The 21,671-nt window shown below is 37.5% G+C and overlaps 2 protein-coding genes across 2 annotated transcripts; both read right to left on the bottom strand.

Annotated features, from left to right (window-relative positions):
• Positions 1–5,047: 5,047 nt before the first annotated feature.
• LOC137138045 (low affinity immunoglobulin gamma Fc region receptor II-like) lies at positions 5,048–16,466 on the bottom strand. The gene is made up of 8 exons (XM_067524950.1): positions 16,430–16,466; positions 14,419–14,472; positions 12,049–12,312; positions 11,727–11,969; positions 11,372–11,533; positions 8,765–8,869; positions 6,914–7,006; positions 5,048–5,817 (listed from the first exon to the last, which is right to left on the bottom strand). Exons 1-8 carry the CDS (start codon positions 16,464–16,466, stop codon positions 5,762–5,764), a joined length of 1,014 nt encoding a protein of 337 aa, XP_067381051.1. The 3' UTR covers positions 5,048–5,761.
• Positions 16,467–17,373: 907 nt separating this feature from the next.
• LOC137137040 (coxsackievirus and adenovirus receptor homolog) lies at positions 17,374–21,212 on the bottom strand. The gene is made up of 4 exons (XM_067522905.1): positions 21,055–21,212; positions 19,064–19,420; positions 18,501–18,830; positions 17,374–18,227 (listed from the first exon to the last, which is right to left on the bottom strand). Exons 1-4 carry the CDS (start codon positions 21,119–21,121, stop codon positions 18,211–18,213), a joined length of 771 nt encoding a protein of 256 aa, XP_067379006.1. The 5' UTR covers positions 21,122–21,212; the 3' UTR covers positions 17,374–18,210.
• Between the last annotated feature and the right edge of the window lie 459 nt (positions 21,213–21,671).

The following is a 21,671-nucleotide window of genomic DNA, read 5'->3' as shown; positions in this document are numbered from 1 at the left end:
CCAAATTCAAAAAACAGCGCCTTTTCTTAGTTTCAACATTTATGTGTTTTTGTACTATTAACATTAAAACACAGGTTTCAAATAATTGCGTTCTCTTTATTTGCATTTCATGCAGTGTCCCATTTTTTCTACAAATGAGATTTTATTTTTTGACCAATGTGACTACTGATGGTTTTAAACCATTTGCAATAAGTTTGTGTTAAAGTCGCTCCTGGATGATTCATTGATGTAGCTGACTGCAGTATTTAAATTTGGTTTGATCAAATTTTATTTAGATTTATGTTTAAAGAGCAGCTCACATCTCAATAGCCATATTTTATTTGTTTATTCGGCCACAAACATTTAGGACAAAGTGTAACTTCTCATACCTTCTTTTTAAAGATTAATGGAAATTAATGGAAACCAGCTGAATTAAAAAGAAGATTTGTGGTTTTCTATAAAGTGTCAAATCTACAACTAAAATGCTGACATTGATCATAAAGGAGCTTTTATCTATTTCTTATATTCTAAATATTGTTCTAAACATTCTTTTAACAATTGTTTTAAACATTCTTCAACTTGATATGAGATCATCACACATTTGGTCAAAGAAGCCCCCCTACTTCCTCCTTTTATGGCCTTTCAGTTTCTCTCCAGCAGGTGGAAATAGAAAACATTAGATCACAGAGGTAAACCATCAAATGACTACTACTCTCCTTTTGGAGGAGTATCCCTTATCCCGTGAGTTCAGGGTCACCACAGCAGATCATTGTCCGCATGTTGGCACAGTTTTTACGCCGGATGCCCTTCCTGACGCAACCCTCCCCAATTTCTACGGGGCTTGGACTGGCACTGCACAGGGAGGGGAAACATCCTTTCTTTGACACCTTCTGCTGTATAAAGGAGTTTAGCTTCATGAAGAAATCCTAATTCCTCTACAAAGGCTGTGACAGGAACCGAAAGCTAGTAAGAGGATCTGTCCTGTCTCTGTTTTGTCTCTACCTGTACACCACACCCAGACTGAGGGGAGGGGGAGGAGTCACATGACAACCACCCAGGAAACTGAACGTTTAAAAACCTGTTCTGAAGAACATGCAGAATCATGTGTGGTAGCTAACTAACTTGAATCTGTGCAGTGTAGAGCTGCAGAGAGTTATTTTGTTTCTTAATTATGCCATCAGATAAAACTAATGTGAGAGCTATACTTTAGTATTGCAATCGGGAAAAATTATTGCATTGAAATAACAGTTTTGACATTTAAAAAATGATTAAATTATTTTAAAAAATAAACAAAACTTTTAGATTAGAGACTAAAACTAACTATTTCCATTTAAAAATGTTTTAACATGTTTTGTTTGTTTAGCAGTTTGCTCTCCCCTTTAAGCTTTGCTGTCTCAGTTCACAGGTTTCTCGTCTGTGATTAAAACCTTTTGCAGTTCTCATTTTGTGGCTGCGGGTAAAGTTACAACACAATGGAAGAGCTGTGAGCTAATACTGCATCTCTGTTGGACACTCAAAGCTGGAATGAAGCTGTCTGACGTCAACCGATTCAACTCATCCATTTTCCAAGGTGTTCACACAGAATATGTAACTTATGAGGAATAAAGGTACTTTTTTGTATATGTCAGCTTTGTTTAAGGCATCTGTTGTGTGTTTAACATCCTAAGCTGTCAGTCAGCAGCAGTTACAGAGTCGCCACAAGTGTGATATAGACTTGTGGCCACTCTTCTAACTCGTTACTCTTCTAACTCGTTACTCTTCTAACTCGTACGCCATCCTCAGCCTCAGCTTACTATGGCTTAACTCGTTTTAACTCGTCTTAACTCGTCTTAACTCGTCTTAACTTGTAAGCCATCCTCAGCCTCCCATCCAGTTTATTTTCCACAAGTCTATATCAGACTTGTGGCCAGTGGAAAATAAACTGGATGGGAGTTTGACTTCAAGCATATGATTAAACCAATGTTAGTGTTAAAGTTGTTATTCAGGAAAGGTGTGAATTTAATTAATCAAAATACTTCTACAGAGACCCACACAGCAATTACTGTAATATCCATGAAAGTGTCTGAACTTGTCATTCCGTTAAAAATCTACTCAGATTGTTTCAGGTCCCTATAAGAATTCTATAATATAAAAGTGAAGTGAACAATGAGTAGAAGTTAATGAAACACAATTACTGTTCTGGGTGACAAAAATGATGAAAATGATTTTTCAGATTCAATATATTTAGTATATTTTTAGTAATACCTTATAGCTGTAAGAGATTTATAACATTTGGACATGAAATTTACAGTATTACACAAGCAAGTTAATGACCTGTAATTTACGGTAACTGTTATACTGATAATATAGGAAGATTCATTCATTCATTGTTTGATTGGCCTTTTTCCGGAATGCTTTGGTTTAAGAACATTCATAAAACAGGCATGCTTTTCCTTCATCTTTTCTAAAATCACAAATTCTACACATCGTGCCTCAAAAGTGGGATATTTACAAATGTACTGTACTTCCCTTCATTTAATCAGGAGAATACAGAATTTTCAGAATCAGAATTTTCTACATGGAGTTATTTTGATTTAAACGTCAACTTCAACACAAAACACTTAAAGTACAGTAGGAACAAGAAACTACAAGCATCTGTACACTAAAACATTTAAATGGGATGAGATGGACCCACATCAGTGCAAATAAACTGTTATAATGATAATGGGATGAAACTGGCCTGTTAGTACAAAACAACTGCAAGTGAATAACTGTGTAGATTAAGTGCTTTTGTCTTGTCCCTTTAGGGGACAGTGGAACATGTTTTGCATGTTGATTTGGCATGTGTTAGACAAGATTGATCACGAGCTGACCACACCATCTGTAATGCTGTGTCTGTATGGTTGCTGACAAAGATCACATGGTGGAAGTGTATATTTGGAGTATAAAGTAAGCATTGCCTAATGTAGGGAAAAGAGTATCAAGACACTGGGTTTTTGCTAGTTAGACATGCATCCTTCCACTGCATGGGGACACTGTCAGTCTAAATTCAGAATTCCAACACAACCAGAAGTCCAACGGAAAATATTTCAGAATGTGCCTGACCTGGCGAGGCTGCCATTGGCAGTTAAACTTTGGGAATGGAGATGATCCTCCATTACGGCGAAGACAACCAGATGATCAAATCATGCTTCAACCAGTGACTTTACACAACCAATTTTTTTAAATGTTTCACTTTAGTCTTATTCATTAACACCAAGGAGGTTGTGAGTAGACTTATAGTTAAGACAGAGCAAAAATAGATATCTCTGATTGATTCTTTTACTTTTGATTTTATCATCTTAAACACTTTTATTGTTTGCTGTTATCTTTTGCATCTGCTAAATAAAGTACAACATATGCAGTTGAAGTAAAAGCTTCCTTGCTTTAATTGTAATTTCATAAAATTTCCTGAAAGTGTTTGTAGGCTCTCCTCATTGATGTAAAATAAATACATGTCTGTGTGTGTGTAGGAAATTAAAAACTCCTAAGCAGTAAAAATATACTTACAGCTTAAATATTTTCCAGCAACCACAACATCTGTTACTATATGAATGAAGCTTCCGTTAATTAGTGTAACTCATTAGCATCTGTAGCTTCAGGCCTATACAGGTGCGAGTGAAGAGGCAACAGGGGGAACACTGTCTGAACCTTTGGTCTCATTAAAATATGTGTGAGTGTGTGTGTGAATGTGTTTCTGTGTGTCTCAGGTACTGTGGAAATGACTAATACACAACCAGTGTTGTCTTTTCGACTTATCCTATGAGTTCAGTGTCGCCACAGCGGATCATTGTCCACATGTTGAGTTGGCAGAGTTGGCAGAGTTCTGCCCTTCCTGACGCAACCCTCCTCAATTTCTACCAGGCTTGAACCGGCACTGTACAGCTGGGGAGGGGAATGGGCTGTTAAGTGGTCAGTGTCTTGGCAGAGACACTTCAACCTATAGCTGGGACTGGGGATCAAACCACTGACCTTGTGACCCTGTGGTCCATGGATAACTGCCTTTACCAACTGAGCCATAGCCGCCCCCACAAAGCAGTAAATTACATTATCTACAGTTCATTAAAATACAAAAGTAAAAGTGGCAAAACATGTACAGTAATTAATAAAACATAAAGGTAAAAGGTCACTGTTGGTAAAGGTGGAGCTTTGTTCTGAAAATAAAAAACAACTTAATTTTCTATTTAAACCACCAGGTGGTGTTATTGTTGTTCTTTGACAGCTGCGCCAACATGTTCTAAAATGGAGCCAAACTACATGGCCCTGTTACATAGTTGATCAAGTTAAACAATATACTAAAAAATAATTATTGTAATAAAGAGATTATCTATGACACAGTTTTAAATCCCAACGTTTCATCGTTTCAATAACAAACATAACCTGCAGAACGACATTCCTTTAGAGTAAATGTAGAGTATGATTAAAACAAATCGTTCTTTTCCAGGACAATTTAAAACATCAATCTGTGTCCTTTTAGCTTTGCATCTTCAAATGGTTTCACGAATAGTAACAGTGAAATTCATTCTTAAAATCAAAATAATAACCCAGTGTCCCCCAAACTTTTGCCTTCATCTTTTCAACTTTCACACATGTACAAACAAGCGTTTCATTTCCAGTCACTACAGCTCACTGACAAGCCAGCAACACCCTGGGAGTCTACACATCAGCTCATGTGTCATCCACATTTTATTCTAACATCTGAGTAACAACTGAGTTCAACTTTATATTTCAGCAGTTTGATGTTTGCATCTCATCAAAAAATGCTACTTTAAAACCTTTAGAACACTTTACATATTAAATAATCAAAACTCTAAAAATAAACACAGAGACTCTTTACTTTAAAGATTTTTCTGTTTAGTTTCCAACCACAATGATGTCCATTATGTTACTAGTCTGCAGTTGTGGTGTTTGATTGTTTCTTCTTTTGCACTGAAGGAGGCCTGAATCTGTCAGCCACAACCAAAATGGAACAAGTCAAACTTTCCACCTGACAGCTTAGTGAAAGCCACAGAACCACACGAGACAAACAACAAATGAGGCTAAAGTTTATTTATGTTGCAGACAATCAAGACCACTGATGCAGAAACGTGGGGCCAAAAAACAATAAAATTAACAATAAAATATAAACATGGTAAATTTAATGAGGACGTTAAACACACAAGTTTTTCTTAAAGGGTTTTCAGATTTGAACACAGCAATCTCACTCAGGGGTCTGAGTCCATTCCCAAATGAACTCTGGAGCAGTTTATCTGCGGTGAGAATGTGACCCTTCCTCAATCTAGCTGAAAACAGCTTATTTTACTCAAGTTTTAAAAGGTGTTGTGTTTTCTTCAGCATCCACTGCAACAGTTTAATTGGTTTATTTCCCAATAATCACCACAGTTTATGGACAACTACTAATTGTGCAGTTGTACCACTGGATATAATTACTGGTAAAGAACAGAATAATTTTCATCTGTTTATTTTCATGTTCCCACACCAGATCAGGTTAACCAGTAAGCAGACACTTCTAATTGAAACTAAGGTAAAAAAGACCAAGTATTCAAAATGATTCACTGATTCAAATCAGCGCAAACTACCAGGATAAAAGACAATATGACAGAACGTGACTGAGTTTCAGTGCCGAAAAAATAAAGGTAGCTAAGAGCAACTTTAAAGCTGAATGTAAATAAGTATGAAACATGATAAGAGCACACACCACAACTTTTTTCTTCTATGTATTTTGGCTTAAGGAGAAGTCAGCAGGCCGATGTCAGCAGTTGAACTAAAGGTGTGAAGACCTCAGTGAAGAGTAGACGACCTCTGGTTCTGGTGGAAGCTCTAAACACAAACACACAGTTCAAACAACAGGATATAGTGTTGGCAGGGAAACGCCTGCCTTAAAGAGACAATAGTGGTGACAGTCAGACAGCAGGGGCAAAAAAAAAAAAACTGGTCTTTTGAAAGTCTCTACAAGCTTTGCACATTTAGAGAATGAAACTGTTGCACATTCTTCTTTGCAAAATAGCTCAAGCTCAGTCAGACTCTTCTTTCTCGGCCTGTCAGTTTAGGTGGACGGGCATGTCCTGGTAGTTTCATGCCACACTCTTTCCATTTTCAGATTGTACAGTGCTACATGAGATGTTCACAGCTTTGATTATTTTTTATAACCTAACCCTCCTTTAAACTTTTCCACAACTCTATCTCTGACCTGTCCGGTGTTTTCCTCTGACTTCATGAGGCTGTTTGTTCATTAATGTTCTCTAACAAACCACTGAGGGCTTCACAGAACAGCTGGATTTATACTGAGATTAAATTACCATTGGTTCCACTGGATTTTAGTTAGAGGTACCAGAGTAAAGGGGGCTGAATACAAATGCACTTCACACTTTTCAGATGTTTTTTTTTTTTAATTTTGAAAACAATTTAGAATTTTCCTTTAACTTCACAATTATGTCCCACTTTGTGTTGGTCTATCACATAAAATCCCAATCAAATCAATGTATGTTTATGGCTGTAATGTGACAAAATGTGGAACAGTTTGAGGGGTATGAATATTTTTGCAAGGCACTGTATATATGCAGCATAAACATTTATAGTAAGGATTTTCAGCAGCTTAAGATCAGAGTTTACTACCGAAGGGAGGAACTTGTGGTTTTACATGCAAAGTTTAGAACCACAAAATGACTAACTGATAAGTCTGTACTGAAAGCAGAATGCATCCGAACAGTGTCTTTCTGCTTCTTCTTCATCTCTAATCTTGCAACCTCTTAGATTAATGTTTGGGAAAACTCAACCCCTAGGATTGAAACCACTGACTAAAATACCTGTACATAAAGTAATATTATCTCCCCCTCAAATAGCCCCTAAGGTAAAACACTAAAGCATTAATGACTCAGGTTTCAAATCTGATATAGAAAAAGAAAAGCAGATCTACCTCTTCTCTTTGATTTGATGTTTTTGATGACTATTTGACCATAATTGTCATCTTCTCTTTTCACTGCTGAGTAGACTGCAGCTGGATCAGTCTCTGCAAAATACAACACACAGAGATTAGAATATATTACTGCAAGTAGTAATAAGTGAAGCTACTGTTACTGCTAAATCAATCTAAAACAAACACAGCAGCAAACATTGCAACTTGACCAAGATGGTTGTGTAAAAGTTCACAACCACAGGTAATTTTGTCTATAGCACTAATCATAATGTGAAAGGAACTGGGAACACTGCTACTTATACTACTACTATACATCTAATTATGGCCAGTAAAGGACTTAATGTTTGTTTGAAAATATTTGATAAGTATTCCAGAAAAAGACTAAGAAAAGGCTAAGGTTTCTTTTTACTAAATGATATTGATTTAAAAACAGAATAACACATTTTTAAGTCGTTTCAAATGGTGTTTCACATATGACATTAAGTCAGCCTCTTCACATTGTCCATGAAGAAATGGATCAGATGGGGTTCATCATTTCTGGCATGCACTTGGCCTGGACAACCACATTGATTGCATATTCAACACTGTGACACATCGAGGTGAAAATGTGCAGTGTGCTGCTTGACTGCAGAAAGTGTGAAAAATCGAACTATCACATGACCAAGTACAACTCCTTACTTCAAAGTACTTCAAAGATGAAGGTAGAGCAATAAACTACTCAAACCTCACACAAACAAAAATGTTACAGAGTGAGATTGTGTTATTATTATGCACCTTAAAGAAATTACATCAGTTCCCACATTTTTAGATTTTTGGTATGTGTGCAGTCTGTACACATACAAATGATTATATTCTGTAGATCATTGTTCAGCTCTGGTGTTTTTATCATAAACAGGAAACTGGACGACCACAAAGCTGTTAGCACCGGATTCAGACTCAGCACACGGTACAAACATGTAAAGTACAACACATGCTGTTTAGCTACAATAAATCACAGGGTTTGAAAGTTTATGAACTAAAGTGAAGCATGTGTGAATGTGATTGCAGTATAATGTAAAGCTTACAGGTTAACAAAGACTTTGTATTCCACAGTAAACCACATGAAATCTTGTTTCTAATTTTGTGATCATCTGTATTATCCATCTTTTCTAATCCCGCTTTTCTTTCATCTCCCTTTGAGCAACCGAAATGTTACTGTAATACCAGGATCTGGCCATTATCTTGTCTCATTAGAGGTTTGGGGGCTGGAGCCAATCCTGCCTGACACTGGGCTGACAGCAGGATACATCCTGAGTGTGCAAGAGGTCTGCACTTTCTAAAGGTCCTCTGAAAACCACCTTGACAAAACTTCCTAATATTCCCACTCTTATAAATCTAAACTTAAATCAATTTTTTTTCCTGTTTCTCTCTTCTCCAAACACATTTTAACAGATTTTTTAACATAACTCTCAGCACTGTAACACTCAGCTCCTCCAGATCATGTTTCAAAATGTCCTTGAGAAAGACACTGAACTCCTAGTTGCTCTCGTGTGTGGGTCCCCCTTCTAACAGTACAGTTTATCCAGTTGCTGAACCTAGTCCTTATAATAGGTCTCTTTAATCACCACTTCCTCCTCAAACCTTTCAAACTGTGTTAGATAAAGACCAGCACAAAATGTCAATACAACAATGGTTTCGAGCTGAAAACGGTTCTAATAACTAATACAATCCAAACACACAGAGCGATTCTATTGAACTTTATTTATCGAGCGCCAATTCACAACAAAATGATCTCAACCCACTTTACAGAATAAAGTCAAGACTATACAGATATGTATGTAGAGAAAACCCGTTAAAAAACAAAAACCTTACCTCTGCTTCGTCTTATTGGGTGTTGATGTTTTTTATCCAGTATTTTGACATCACTGTATGTGATGTCATGTATGATGTCATCTTGTCCAACTGTTATTTCACTAGCTGCAATGAACCAAAATTGACAGTAATGTAATTTACAATGTAATAATTCCAATGTTACAATTTTTTTTCTTACCATCTGCATTGCACTGGAAAAGGAAAATGTCTAATAATTTGTACACAGTAAACAAATTTGGACAACTGAACATACCATAAACAATTTTCTTCAAAACTATTAGAACACAGAGACTATGTTATATGTTTGTTTGTTTGAAGATATTTGGGTTTAATATCAAATGATGGGCTTCACATAAAAGTTCTAAATTTTAGCTTGTATTTGATACTATTTTTAATTCTATACCTTAAACAACATAGGAGACAGAAGCTTCTGTATCAGATGGCCCAAATGTGATCACTTCCAAATGTATTACAACAAATAGTAAAAAAATGTATGTTATTAAAAGTTCAAATTAGGTCACATATCCATTGTTCTAAATATTATGACTCACTTACATTACTAAATTGTTTGTTTTAAATTCTTTTGATGTGCATTTAAATGCAGTTATTGTTGCATATTTAAGGGAGGGGGGCTGGGGTTATGCCTTTAATCTCCTCTTCAGCAGGTGAAATGCATGTACATTTGGGTTAAGGGTCTGATGTGTAATGTGGTCAGACTTTTGTTGAGTTGACAGTGTAGTTTGGATCATTGTCTTGCTGCATGGTGAAGCTCCTCCACCTTAGCTTTGACGCACTTTACTGTAAATGTGCAGACAAAAGGTTTCTGTTTACTTCAGATTGGTGACAACAATGTTTTGCAAAGCCCTCAAAATGCTTCTGTCTTGTAGAACTATTCACTCTTTGAATAATTAATCTCACAGGATGGAACTGCATAACAAGAAACACCTGTCAGTCACTTTCGAAATAAATATAACGTGATCCACTATAAAAGGTGTTACGTTCTAAATTGTTTAGCATACTGAAATGTATATTAATTTGTTTAAATCTTAGACCTAAATGTATTCAATTAACAGCTAAATTTCATTAACTTTTCCATTCCAATACTTTTGAAGGGGACTGAATTTGTAAACAGTTAACTTTATAATCAGCTGCACACAGTATTCACATTTATTTAGTAAACTGTTGCAAAAAGCTGCACTTAAAGATAACTGGCAGAGCAGTCATTCATGAACCACAGCATCAGTGGTTCCAGTTTGCTACAACGTCAATGTGTAATATATATATCATGTTTGTTTCAGGATACAGACAGTGTCCAATTATTTCCAATTAATAACCTACTCGCTGCAATATTTGAAGCCCAGAAAAGTGCCCCTGCTGTGTCCAAGGTCAGGGTTAGCAAGCGAATAATCAATCTAAGTCAAGGTGAAAACAATAAAGCATAATCATATGAGTAGATATGTATCTATATTCTTCAACAGCTTTTAGAATATTGGCTGTTAATGTACTAGCTTGGGTAGCTTGTTCCACCATTGGGTGACCACTAAATCGAAGAGTTTTTGCTGCGTGTTGATGGGACCACCAGACAAGTTTGGCAAAGTGCAGTGGGCAGGAGGGATTGGCGACCTGGAATCCAGTGCAGAAATCTTAACAATGGCATGACATGTGTGCTCTTTGAAGGATCAAAAATGAAATTTGCTGCTGCATTTTAAATCATCTAAAGCGGTTTGATTGTGGATGCTGTTAGCTGTCAGAGAATAAGCTATCTAGAGTTGTTATTTTCAAACATATAACACACAATAGTAGAGTGTCAAAGTTAGAATCATTCTCAGGGGAGAAATACTGCATGATTTTAGTGAGTCAGTGGGTAAAGAAGACACATCAAAGCTCTGCTTAAAAAAAAAAAATGTCATCAACATGCCCATTCGCTTCCTTAAAAAATTATAATCCAGATTTTGTACTAGGAGGTTTACAGGATTAAGTCCAAGTAATCTTGCCTCACTCAGACACTTACATTCTCACATACACTGCGTCCGGGTTAAAAGTGGAGAGAAGAGCAGTATTCTAGCACATGTGTGCGATAGAAATTTGTCTGTCTTACTTAATCAAGTTTTACTAAATCTTGACAGAACTCAACGTGATGAACCATCTCATGCTGGCATGGTGAAGAACACATGGATGTTGGTGTCTTTTGACTTGTATCTGTCAAACCCCTTCTTTTTATACTCAAACTCAAGAAAAGAACCACCCTCACAAAACATGAATAAAGAAACCAGTTGACAGTGATCATTCTTGTCCCTTTTTAGGTTATGTGTTAATGTCAGTTATGAAGCAATAAAACCTTTTTATTGCACCTTCTTGTAGATCTTGTGACCCCGGGATCTACTACATTGTTTTGGGCCTGATCTTAAGCAGTCCTCTAAACACGACACAACCTGTGACTTCTTGTCCTCTTCAATAAGCCTATTTTGGTTATAATAAAACTTGTGGGTTTTAAGTTAACTTTTGTTTGTCTGTCATCCTTTTCCATATGTTGTATCCTTTAATATCCAGGACTTTTCTTTTTATGAATGGATGTCATACCATAAGATTCAAAATTTTATGTCTCACCTTTAGGTTTCCTCTGAATGCATCGTCGCACCATTAGAACCAGTATCACCAGTGCAAAAACCCCACTGGCAGGTGGAACAGATGACAACACGTAAAGGAGAGGAGATGGTGATGATGAAGCAACAAAGGTTGAAGTAGGGGATGGTGCAGTAGTGAATTTCTCTAAAATAAACCAAAAATAATCATTAAATTCACCAATTTTAGTTTGACAGTTTTGTAAAATTTAACTGAGAAACTTAAGTTTACGCTATTTGTTGATTGCAAAGTTAGATATAAAATTTAAGAATAATTGCTAATGTTAGTGCAGAAAGATCAATGGAGGAAACTTAACAATTATTGTCTTTACCCTCCTGACCTGTGACGTAGATCCAGCTGGGTGGAGACTCTCCATGACTGCTGATGTGACACTTGTAGAGGCCTTCATCAGACTTGGTAACATGGTGGATGGTCATGTGACCTGTAGGCTCAGTCCTGATGAGGGAGCCATCTTTATAGAAATCAGCTGGGAGCTTGGAGGAGTTCTCTGTCTTGCAATGAAGACTGACATCATGTCCCTCCATCACAGGGAGGACAGGACTCTGCAGGATCACTGCTCCACCTCAACACAGAGACAAACTACAGCATTTCATCCATTTCCACACAGCTTCATCAACACTAACTCCACAGTCTGATCTTACCAGTGACAGTGATGGTGATGCTGTTACTGGTTGATCCCTCTGTGGACTCACACCAGTAAACTCCACTGTCCCATGTGACGATGCCAGTTATGGTACAGGAAGAACCAGCTTGTTCTCCCCAGTCAGCTCCGCACTCAGTTCTGCTGTCCGCGGTCGTGTTCCTCCTCAGTGTCCATTCAGCAGAGTTGTCATCCTCCCCACAGCTCAGAGACACAGGATTCCACTGAAAAAACTGTGATCTCCTGGGACTCACAGTCAGACGAGCTGTGGAAAATTTGGTTTAGGACTTTAGTTCTGTATGTGTATGTTCATGATCAATAACAATGTACTGAAAACCTTTTTTATGTAAATCTGTTCCTGGGTTTTGTGGACAAACACCCCTATAGTTTTTTCTTCCCCCATCACCTTTACAAAGGTCTTCACATCATGTGTATTACATGAACCAGGACAAAGAAACTAATGTAGATGTGAAAATATATTTAAAAAATCAATATTTGAAGTTCAGTCACCTTGGTTTGTTGTGCAGCACAGCACTGAGGTCACAGCTGAAGAGAAACAAAAGTCAAGGGTATTTCTTAATTTTTTATTTGGATCTTTTAGTTTTGACAATTGTAACTTTATCCTGGAGCTCATAGAAAAATGGATCTACAACAAATGAATTAATAGCAAATGTAATCAACTTTCTTACACATACATAGACGTTCATATATTAGTACTACAACAAAACAGCACACTGCTGATTTCTTGCTGTGATTCTTTTAAACAGCTTTTTCTGTTTGTTTTTATCTTTGGCCCTGGAGCAAACTTCAGGACAGTAGTCCAGATATGTCAGCACTAAGCACTGAACAACTCCCTTCAAGTGTTTGGAGAAAATGAAGACCGTGACTTTTTTATCAACATATCATTTGCATTTCTAATATATTATAACCTAAAAACAATTTCCTCTGACTTAGACACGTGAAGAGTAGTTTAGGGCCACTGCTAGTGTTCCACACACAGGTTTTCTTTTTTCCAAATTACTGCATATTACTTGAAATTAACTGATTGATTGTAAATAGTACATGTTGAACTTTAGAAATTGTATTGTACACAGATGTCGATTCCTTCATCTATGAAGGCTCCATTAAAGCTAATGCATTTAAAAAGCTGGTGCTGGAATCCAGACAAAAGGTTTTTTAGTTAAGTTTAGTTTATTTCTGCATATTCTGCACATATTACAGCAGCATTGCTCAGTAGTCAAACATTCAGCCACCAAAGACATTTGAAGCACTATGAAGTAGAAATAAAGCAATTAACTGTGGAACAACCGAGATCCTAAATCAAGCAGAAAGAAAGAATTTCATGACTCAACCTTCAGATAATCAAGCCTGGATGACTGAGAACTTAGTAAAAATGAGGAAATTTTGTTTATGTTTCAACTTATTTTCAACACGTTCCTGGCACCAAATTCAAAATGAGTATGAGCAACATTCTGAAAATGATTATTGGAAATGATTGTTTTCTCTTTAACTTTCCATTTCTTGCAGCATCCCCATTTTTCTGGAAACGGGTTTGTAGTTTTTGACCAACGTGACGTCTGATGGTTTTAAACCATTTGTAATACGTTTTTGTTAAAGTCCTTCCTGGACGCTTCATTGATGTAGCTGACTGCAGTATTTAAATTAAATGTTATCAATCTTTATTTAGATTTATGTTGAAATAGCAGCTCACATGTCAATACTCATATGTTTATTCTGCCACAAACATTTAGGACAAAGTGTAACTTCTCAAAAGATTAATGGACATAAAACTGGAACCATCTGAATGAAAAACAGGTTCTGTGGTTTGCTAGAAAGAATCAAACCTTTAATCTCTCTACAATTAAAATGTGGACATTGATCATAACGGAGCTTTTATCTATATCTTATATTTTTAAGAGACTGTTTTTTTTTTCATCTTTTTTCAAATGCTGCTCTACTGTGACCAACTTCAGCTACTCAACAAAACATTTTGTTACCCTGCAGATTGCGATCTGTTACCTTTTTGTTTTTGATGTTGATGAGTATAATATTGTTTAATTCTCATTTTTTCTCACAACCACTTGTCATCAACTCCCTTAACATTCTTTAGCTCTAATTCTTCATATCATACAGATGGTACTTACAGAGGAAAAACTGGAGAGATGTTGGGTCCATTGTAACTTGATTTGATATGAGATCATCACACATATGGTCAAAGAAGCCCCCTACTTCCTCCTTCTATGGCCTTTTAAGTTTCTCTCCAGCAGGTGGCAGGAAATAGCTCGGTTACATTAGTTCACAGAGGTAAAGCATCAAATGACTGACACTGTTAAAGTATTTAATAATAAATTCTCAAATCAACCCTGCTAACCTGGGACTGGTGGGCTGCCTCCAGCTGCCCCAACACAAGCAACCAACCCTGAGTCTGAGGGGGCACAGACAGATTATGAGGCTGTGGATCCACATTCCCTCCAAAAACAAAACCATCAATCACATTACATAACTTCAGACGAGCTCAATCAAATCAATCTGTTCCATTTACAGATGAGTTCAGTCCAAACACCCAATTTACAATCCATTAACAGACACAAAAAAAGTGTATATATAAGATAATTAATCGTCTTTCTCACTATTTGCAATTTCCTAGTCCTCAGTTCATTTTGGATTCTGGACTGTATTTAAAACCACCTAAGGTTTTTAGCTCCAGACAAGTAGAGTCAAAAACAACTACAGCAAATTCATCCAAATTTGTGTTGTACAGAAATGTAAATTTCGGGGACAGAGTTGTTCTATTTCACTTTTCAAGTTTGTATACAACAATGAGGAAATGAAACCCCCCTGTTTATGCACTACATCTACACACACATCCTCATTCGCCTCATTCACCACTGATATCGATAAAACTCAGTTTATTCAATATGTTTTTTTTCCCTTTATTTTTTATAAAATATAAGAACATAAAATGTTTTAGAGGGTGAGCATTGACTGTGGCGCAGGAAAGTAGAGAAGTTGTTGGTTCGATCCCCGGCTCCTCTGGTCACATGTTAAAGTGTCCTTGAGCAAAAAATTGAACCCCAACTTAGTTGCTCCCGGTGAGTGTTGGCCAGCTGCATAGCAGCTCCGCCATCGGTGCGGTTGTGATTGTGAGTGTTAATGGGTGAATAAAAAGCAGGGTAAAATGCTTTGAGTGACAATAGGTAGAAAAGTGCTATATAAGTGCAGAACATTAAATAGCAGCAAAAAGAGCAATAATTTATAGGCTGTAAAACAGAACAATCATCACAAAGGATAAACTAAACTCAAAAGTGAAATATAATATTTAACAAAAATTTCAATTTGTGGATATAAAATGTGGCTAAGAAAGTAGAGAAATGTGTATTTTGTTAATACAAACATTGTTAAACATATTCTAGCTTTACACTGGTGGTTATGATTTTAATCCCTGTATTGTTCAGACAAATTCTCTTACTGACACAACACGGTTAAACAAAGTACTGTTACTGTACTGTGAGGTTGAAGAAAACAGCGCCATCTACCGGCAGTAAAGCTAATTTGCAATACTGACATGACCCGTTTTACATAAACTTTACCACAGCCACCGTTTATAACATGAAAAGAAACTCTGTAAGCTCTGTAGCAGTCATTGTTGGGCCCTCAGGGGCCACAGCATTAACATGATTCTTTAGTGGAAGTCACTGCATGGACATTTATAACCGAGAAGAAAGAAGTCCAGTTGACATGATTTAATCTTAGGACATGACAAAGGAAGCCTCAGACCAGCTGCAATATATCAATAAGAAAAGAAAAGAATCTTTACAAAACCAAAGCACCTGGTATCTTCTTTATCTAGTGCAGCTAGAAAAGGAGGTGATACAACAATGGTTAACATGATTCAGTTCCTAACAGATAAAACTACAACATTTCGCAGCATAAACATGTCATATTGTATCCAAGGAAAACAATCAATTGTGATTTTGTGTTTTCTATTCAATTGTCTAATAGGAAGTTCTTGATAGATTTGGTTCCAGCTGACACTAAAACATGCTCTGATGATACTATTATGGCAATATTATTTGTGCTGATTAAAAGACTTAAATTCAATTCAAGTTCATCTGTTTTATCCATTTTTAAAATTATATTTCACTCAACTGGTTTCTTTGCAGTCAGAATATGAAACTGTAAAATGAGACCTGTTACGTGTGGACGAGTTACCTGAATCATCCAACAGGTGGCAGCACTAGATTGAGTCCACATGATGGGTCTAGTCTGCTCACACGCTGAAGGTTGACTGTTTGATCTGACTGGTTCTAGAGAGAACCTTCCCCTGACCCCCTCCTGTTTGCCTACTAGCATCAAACCCACTCTGCCGTGCCTACACCCACCTGGAGAAGCCTCGGGGTTTTTGATTTCTCCAGTCATTTTAACACCATCTGGCCTGCCCCGCTTGGGAAAACGTTTCAATCATACAAGTTGACGCCCACATGGTTGGCATAACATGGTTATGGGTTAACCCAATACGGTTGCCTGCAGAACTGTGTCTGACATTGTGGTTGGCAGCACTGATGCTTCACTGCAAAACTAAGAGGTTAAATGATGAGCTCACATCAAAGACAACACCAATGACAACATTATTGGCAGGTATGTAGATGTGGGTAAAGGTTCAGTACGTTTTTCTACTGAAACCTTCAACTACTGCCACTGTGAAATGAAGCTTTTATGTAGGCAAAGCATCAACAAGTATCACAGCAGCAGAGTTTGATGGAATAGAACAGTTATGTTGTGTATGATTTGAAGTATGACTATACCATAACATACAGACGTCCCTGAATTCGCATACGTTCACTTTCATTTTCTTGTAAAAGTTTCCACAGAGAATTAATGGGTGTAACCTGGCACACAGCCAGCATGAAGGAAACCTCATCTGACTCTAAGCAAATACTCATTTGAAACATGTGAAACACTTTGCCTCCATATTTGAAATTCAAACAGGCCCAGCTATGCTCCAAGTTTCAGCACTACTGAACGTTACAGTTCAATAAACAGGATTAGATTCTGAAAAACTTTATATCAGCCGATACTGAACCTAATGATCAGTTCAGTGCATTTACTGTATGTGGGAAATTCAAACCAAATGAAAACCCTCTTCCGGGTGTGTATCATGGTTTAACTGCTTTTGATTCCAGCTCAGATCAAACCACTGTCAACATGTTAAACAGGTCAGATATGTTCTGATGAAAAGCTTTTAATTTTACTTTTGCAGACAAGACAAAAAAACAACTGTAAATCCTGCTCATTATCAAAAATAAAGAGATGACAAATAAACATAAAACTTTAGAATGCAATTTTATTTGATTTATTGAGTTTAATATGTACCAGAAACAGACGCTGCACTGCAGCATTACAGGTGTGCTTTACTGCTGTCACAAAAAATAAAAGAAGTCTTTACATTCATGTCTGAACAAAATGAACATCTTCCAAATTAAAGCTGTAAATGTTCTTTGTTTGCTCTCCAATGTCAGATCAGACTCATTCTTCATTCCCAAGTTTCAGAGTCACAGTTAAAGCAGGTCAGTGACCAGGTCTGAGGTTTTATCATTAGCTACATGTTTTCAGACACAGAGCAATGTTCAGTTGCTGTGTGACGGTTTGGCTGCTTTTTGTTCCTGCTCAGTTCAGACCTGCATGTAGAACAGGTCAGACTGGTTCTACTGGGAAGCTTTTAGAAAGAAACGAAACATAAACCCTGCACATAACTGAGATTGAAGCTGAAATAAAAAAGGTATTTCAACGCGGTAGAACGTCTTAATTAACTTTATAGTCTTTGCTTAAAATGACCAAAATCTTCACTAACTGTTCATCTGTTTATAAGTAAGAGTTGATAAATTGGTTGAGAGGTTGAGTTAAAAGAGTGAATCGCTGAATTAGATTGTGACAGTTGTGTCCACCAGTGTTGGCTTTAGTTTAGGTAATTCTACATCCTGAAACAGCAGCAGGACGTTTTACACTAGCTGATGGACACCTGCTGTACATCATTAGCAGATTATATTTGTAGAAAAAAATACAAGAAAACCAACAATAACAGCAAGAAAAAATGTAAATGGTCCCTAGTGCAGAAAATCCATCATGGTCTCTACCAGCCTTGTTTCTTCAATCGAAGTCTCCTTTAATTATTGTGGGGATCTGGAAAAACAGAATAAGATGTGAAATGTGAGATGTCAGGTAGGTGATGAATCCATTTCCTCTTCAAACTCCTGTCAGACATTATCTACTGCACTTTGATCCCATCACTCATAGCAGCTGTTTGCTACAAAGTCTCATCAGCAACATCTTTAGAAAACACCAACATCTGATCTGTGATGGTTCACTCTCACATCAACAACCAGGAAGCAGCTTCACCTCTGATCCACACACACACACACACACACACACACACACACACACACACACACTCACCTGGGGGATAAACATACAGATCGATGATACTCGTCTTGTAGTTTGTTCCTTTATGATGGATCCAACACTCGTATCTTCCACTGTTGATATTCATCACATCCTTCAGAATCAGAGATGCGTCTCCATCCTTCATCTCACCATCCTCGAGCTCAACCCAGTCCTTGTAATATGGATGCTGGTGGTCCGGAACAGAGCGTTTGTTACGGTTCAAAAACACGTAATCTTTCTTGTTCTGCATGATCCACTTCACAGATGTGATGGGGCTGGTGCTGAGAGTTGGACATGGCAGACTGACATCATCCCCTGTGTTAGCTGTCATGTGTTTATGGACTGAGGTAGTAAGAAAGAACACAAAACAGAAGGTTATGGATTAAAGTATAGCTTTCTTCTACAGCAGCCAGTCAGAATCAGGGACTGGCAAAGAGTGAACACTCGTCTCTGATCAACTGGGTCAGAGGACAAATCTGATATACACAGTGATTAACTCATACAATGACTTAAGTGCACATGATAACAAACAGCAAAAATCAATGAAGCACTAACATTGTTGCTGGTTAACTCACCTGGATCAACTTTCATCGTGACACTGTTGATGAGCTCCGGTGTTTCCCTCTTACTGCGTCCTGAATGGCTCTTTCCAATACGACACTGATATTCTCCAGCATCATAAATGTTGACGTTCTTCAGGATCACAGAAAAGTCTCCATTCTTCATCTCTGGATCTACCAGCTTCACTCGACCACGAAACTGCGGATGTTGGAAGTCTTCATTGAACTGCATGTCTCTGAAGAAGAAGACATATTCGTCTGATTTCAGGTCAGGTTTGGTCCACTCCACCAGTTCAATGGAAGCATCTCTGGGACCCTGGCAATGAAGAGTTACAGTAGCTCCAGGCTTCACATCCTTTACTTGCTTTGAGGCTAAATGACAAAAGAAAAAATAGAGAAAAGTAGGAAGGAAACAAATAATAATCTTTAGCAAAATTTATTTTGATCCATTACTAATCAAAAGCTCTACAATCTGAACACAGCAATTATTATTATTATTATTATTATTATTATTATTATTATTATTATTATTATTATTATTATTATTATAGATCTATATTAAATTGTGAGGACAGAGGTTGCTCTCAAATCTGAGACTAACTGATCCTTTTTACTTACTTTCATCTCAATTCAATTCAACTTTATTTATATAGCCCCAATTCACAACAAATCATCTCAAGGCACTTTACAGAATAAAGTCAAGATTATAAAGATGTAAAGAGAAAACCAAACAATTGCCCCTTTAACAAGCCATAGGCAACAGTGGAGAGGAAAAACTCCCTTTAAAGGAAGAAACCTCCAGCAGAACCAGGCTCAGGGTGGAAGGCCATCTGCCTTGACCGGTTGGGTCGAGTGGAAAGTGAAGAGAGAAGAAAGAAAAAGAGCAACACAAAGCAACGACAAAACATCAGGCAGGTTGGTAGGACCAGTAGCTGCACACTGGAAGACACACAGCTTCAAAGCCGGGGACACCTGCAGAAAGGGACAGAGAGAGGGGGACAGATAGGGAGAATGACAACTACGGGAGAAAGAACACACAAAGAGTTAAAGTCGTTCAGTTGTGACAATTGTGGGGTGAGAGGAGAGGAGAGAGGGTCAAGAGGAGGTGGGTCCACCAGCAGTCTGAGCCTATAGCAGCATAACTATAACTAGCTTTATCAAAGAGGAAGGTTTTAAGCCAAGACTTAAAAGTAGAGAGGGTGTCTGCTTCCTGAATCTGAACTGGGAGCTGGTTCCGCAGGAGAGGAGCTTGATAGCTAAAGGCTCTGCCTCCCATTCTACCTTTGGAAATCCTGGGAACCACAAGTAGGCCTGCATTCTGAGACTTTAACACCAACAGGTTACTGTTAGAAATTTTTATTACCTAATGAAAATTACTGAAATGTGCTCCCATCTGCACATTTTTTTTAAATAAAAACCTTATCACAAGAGAGGAGGTGAGAAACTCAGTTTGTTGAAGTAATTTGTAACAGTAACCGAATCCGAGTGTAAGTGATCTCCATTAAATGAAAATTTAGTTTCCTTCAATTCAGATTAAATAACTTAACAAGTCAAGTCAAGTCACAAACTTGTTGTTACAGAAAAACTGGGCTGATAAAAAAAGTAATGTAACACTGATCGGATGTAGCTAGTGCTGTTTCTTGATATTTGCACCATCCGCCATTAAACCAGAGACAAAGAACAACAGCAATTACATTACATGAAGGTACAACAGTGCGTCACTACGCAGTCCTCATACCAGTCTGATCGATCCTCACACTGCTGCTTATGTCGGTCCTCTGAGAACAATTTAATGTCTAATTCTGATTCTGATGTTTTCTAGAAGCAAATCTCAGAACATTTCATTATATACCAATAATAAATATAATGGGTAACAGTTTTTTCCACTCCTGTAACTTCACAACCTGAGAAGTTATCACTGTTACAGAGCGAGAGTTTAGGTGTTTTCGTTTTGTTCCTCTTACTCAAATTGAGTTTTCAGTAAATGGAAAATCTGGTCAGCTTACCTTGAGATACAGAACGACTCAGGAAACATGCGAGGAGACACACAGACATCGACTTTAGAGCAAACATCCGTTCTTTTACATCTGTTAACAGTATTGTATGGGAAGCTGTTAGAGGAAATGACAGCTAGCGAGTGGATCTGTCTTTCTGTTGACGCTCTGTCTCTACCTGTACGCCACACCCAGACTGAGGGGAGGGAGAGGAGTCATATGACAAATAAAACACCCAGGAAACTGAACGATTAAACACCTGGACTGAAACAGAATGATGTGGTAACCACCTTACTGTAGATCCCAACTAGCTGTAACATGAAACTGAAAGAGATAATATTCCTTATTGAACAAAGAGATTTGAAAATGGACTGGCCAAATTTGTTGGTACCCTTAGAAAAAAAGTATTAATTATAGGATCATAGTGACATTTTACTAGGACTGGCTGCCATGCAGGGCACAGTGAAATCTCGAGACTATGAAAGAGGTCTGGAGTGAAACATACTACGCAGTGTCAAAGGTATCTCGGTTATATGTCATAGCTCCTCAAGAGAATAATGACCCAAGACACAGCTACGTAAAAGGCCAGGATCAAAACGCTGGACTACTACTACTGAAGTTGCTGTCTA

This window comes from Channa argus, chromosome 12 (assembly GCF_033026475.1).
Source record: "Channa argus isolate prfri chromosome 12, Channa argus male v1.0, whole genome shotgun sequence".
NCBI lineage: Eukaryota > Metazoa > Chordata > Actinopteri > Anabantiformes > Channidae > Channa > Channa argus.
Note: the sequence above shows the minus strand (reverse complement) of the source record. Positions and strands in the feature narration are given on the sequence as shown.

What these genes read in the sequence shown, in the direction of transcription:
- LOC137138045 (XM_067524950.1), bottom strand. Translation starts at nt 16,466, where the DNA reads ATGACTGGAGAAATCAAAAACCCCGAGGCTTCTCCAG. An exon ending in AAACCCCGAGGCTTCTCCAG is followed by an intron (nt 14,473 to 16,429) that starts GTGGGTGTAGGC and finishes GTGCCCCCTCAG; the next exon opens with ACTCAGGGTTGGTTGCTTGT. An exon ending in CATTCAGAGGAAACCTAAAG is followed by an intron (nt 8,870 to 11,371) that starts GTGAGACATAAA and finishes GGTTCATTGCAG; the next exon opens with CTAGTGAAATAACAGTTGGA.
- LOC137137040 (XM_067522905.1), bottom strand. Translation starts at nt 21,121, where the DNA reads ATGTTTGCTCTAAAGTCGATGTCTGTGTGTCTCCTCGCATGTTTCCTG. An exon ending in GAGTCGTTCTGTATCTCAAG is followed by an intron (nt 19,421 to 21,054) that starts GTAAGCTGACCA and finishes TTTGTCATTTAG; the next exon opens with CCTCAAAGCAAGTAAAGGAT. An exon ending in CACGATGAAAGTTGATCCAG is followed by an intron (nt 18,831 to 19,063) that starts GTGAGTTAACCA and finishes TTACTACCTCAG; the next exon opens with TCCATAAACACATGACAGCT.